This window comes from Grammomys surdaster, unplaced genomic scaffold (genome assembly GCF_004785775.1).
Source record: "Grammomys surdaster isolate TR1022 unplaced genomic scaffold, NIH_TR_1.0 315356, whole genome shotgun sequence".
NCBI lineage: Eukaryota > Metazoa > Chordata > Mammalia > Rodentia > Muridae > Grammomys > Grammomys surdaster.
Window position 1 is genome coordinate 23,020 of NW_021626566.1, and position 2,427 is coordinate 25,446.

At 63.0% G+C, this 2,427-nt stretch overlaps 1 protein-coding gene across 1 annotated transcript; it reads left to right on the forward strand.

Moving 5' to 3' along the window:
* Positions 1-743: 743 nt before the first annotated feature.
* Positions 744-2,160, forward strand: LOC114616307 (zinc finger and BTB domain-containing protein 12). Its single transcript, XM_028761797.1, has one exon. It carries the CDS (start codon positions 759-761, stop codon positions 2,136-2,138), a length of 1,380 nt encoding a protein of 459 aa, XP_028617630.1. The 5' UTR covers positions 744-758; the 3' UTR covers positions 2,139-2,160.
* Positions 2,161-2,427: the final 267 nt, after the last annotated feature.

The following is a 2,427-nucleotide window of genomic DNA, read 5'->3' on the forward strand; positions in this document are numbered from 1 at the left end:
GATCGGGGAGGGGGAATCCTGCTCCTTTAATTCCCTCCCCTCTTCCTCCGCCCCGAGTCCGCGAGGACGCTGCGCAGCGCGGGGCCTTGGAACACTCGGCGCGAGCTGCCCCCGCCCCTCCCCCTCCCGCCCACGCGGAGCCGGCCCGCGCGCGCGCCCCGTGCACCCCCGCGCCTGCGCGCTGCCCCAGCCCTGCCCGAGTGTGGGGGGCGTCGCTGGCCCCGGGGGGGTGGGGGACCAGGGGGGAAAAATCAGCACGCGGAACCGGGCCAGGTGAGAGGCGCGTGCACCCAGGGTCGTGAGTCTGGGTGGGTGGGGGGGGGCGTGCCACGGAGATCTGCGCGTGGGAGGGGGGCGTGCACGACCTGTCCGGGCGGTGGGAGGATGTGAAAAGGGGGACTCCCAGCAGCGCGGCCCAGGCTAGAGCGAGGCGGGTGAGGAGAGCCTGCAACCAGAGGCCACTCCGGAGTTGCAATCCTCTGGGTCTTTTTTTCCCCCTACCCACCCACCCCTTTATCCATTCTCCCATGGGCGCGCGGGCTGCGGGACTGGGGGGTGTGGACGCCGCTGCCCCGCCCCCGGGAACCACGCCTCCCTCCTCGGAGGGACCGCGCCTCCTTGGAATTGGGGAAACTGAGGGAGGCGCGCCAAGACTAGGGAGGTAGGGATGAGGGATCTGGAGCCTTGGCCTCCGACAGCCAGAGACCTTTGTCTCTGACCCGTTTCCTTCCCACCCAGGGCAGTCCACTCCCGCCACAATGGCCTCTGGGGTGGAAGTCCTGCGCTTCCAGCTGCCTGGCCACGAGGCCGCAACGTTGCGGAACATGAACCAGCTCCGTGCAGAGGAGCGGTTCTGCGATGTGACCATCGTGGCCGACAGCCTCAAATTCCGTGGCCACAAGGTCATCCTGGCCGCCTGCTCACCGTTCCTCCGGGACCAGTTCTTGCTGAACCCCAGTTCTGAGCTGCAGGTCTCACTGATGCATAGTGCGCGCATTGTGGCGGACTTGCTCCTCTCTTGCTACACGGGTGCTCTGGAGTTCGCAGTCAGGGACATCGTCAACTACCTGACAGCGGCCTCCTACCTGCAAATGGAGCATGTGGTGGAGAAATGCCGAAACGCCCTCAGCCAGTTCATTGAGCCCAAAATAGGCCTTAAAGAAGATGGGGTCAGCGAGGCTAGCCTCATGAGCAGTGTCAGTGCCACCAAGTCCCTCCTCCCTCCAGCCAGGACCCCAAAACCAGCTCCAAAACCACCACCGCCACCTCCTCTACCCCCTCCGCTCCTGCGACCTGTGAAACTGGAGTTTCCACTGGACGAGGACCTGGAGCTGAAGGCGGAAGAGGAGGACGAGGATGAGGACGAGGATGTTTCCGACATCTGCATCGTCAAGGTGGAGTCTGCCCTCGAAGTGGCACACCGGCTCAAACCCCCTGGAGGCCTGGCAGGGGGTCTGGGCATCGGGGCCTCTGTGAGCAGCCACCTGGGAGAGCTGGCCCAGAGTAGCATGGCCCCCAACGCTGTCGCCCCACCACAAGGTGTGGTGAAGGCCTGCTACAGCCTGTCAGAGGACGCAGAAGGGGAAGGCCTGTTGTTGATCCCAGGAGGCCGGGCCAGTGTGGGGGCCACCTCGGGCCTAGTGGAAGCAGCAGCGGTGGCCATGGCTGCCCGGGGGGCGGGGGGCAGTCTGGGGGCAGGGGGCAGCCGGGGACCTCTGCCTGGGGGCTTCTCAAGTGGGAACCCCTTAAAGAACATCAAATGCACCAAATGCCCGGAAGTGTTCCAGGGTGTGGAGAAGCTGGTCTTCCACATGCGTGCACAACACTTCATCTTTATGTGCCCGCGCTGCGGCAAGCAGTTCAACCACAGCAGCAACCTCAACCGCCACATGAACGTCCACCGTGGTGTCAAGTCACACTCGTGTGGCATCTGCGGCAAGTGCTTTACTCAGAAGTCCACGCTGCACGATCACCTCAACCTGCACTCAGGAGCCCGGCCCTACCGATGCTCCTACTGTGACGTGCGCTTTGCCCACAAGCCTGCCATCAGGCGGCACCTCAAGGAGCAGCATGGCAAAACCACAGCTGAGAACGTGCTGGAAGCCGGTGTGGCCGAGATCAATGTCCTCATCCGCTGAAGGGCCAAGAGGCTGGGGGGTTCCTGGGCCCGGCAGGATTGGGGAGGGGAGGGGTTCTGGGGCAGGCATATATTTTGGGGAAGGAAGATTGGAGAGAGACCTTGCCTCAAAGAGCGGAAGAAAAAGATGGAGCCGGAGACAGGGTTGACAAGGCTGAGGGAATGTGGGGGTCCCAAAGTAAGATTTCTTTTTTTGAAGAAGTGCACAAACGATGTGGAGGAAGGGGGGCAGAAAAAGCAAAGATGAAAGTTTTGGAGAACAGCTCTTTCCTGGCTAAAGCTTAAAGCTG

Excerpts from the sequence above, each read along its gene's own strand:
- LOC114616307 (XM_028761797.1), top strand. The coding sequence starts at position 759 with ATGGCCTCTGGGGTGGAAGTCCTGCGCTTCCAGCTGCCTGGCCACGAG.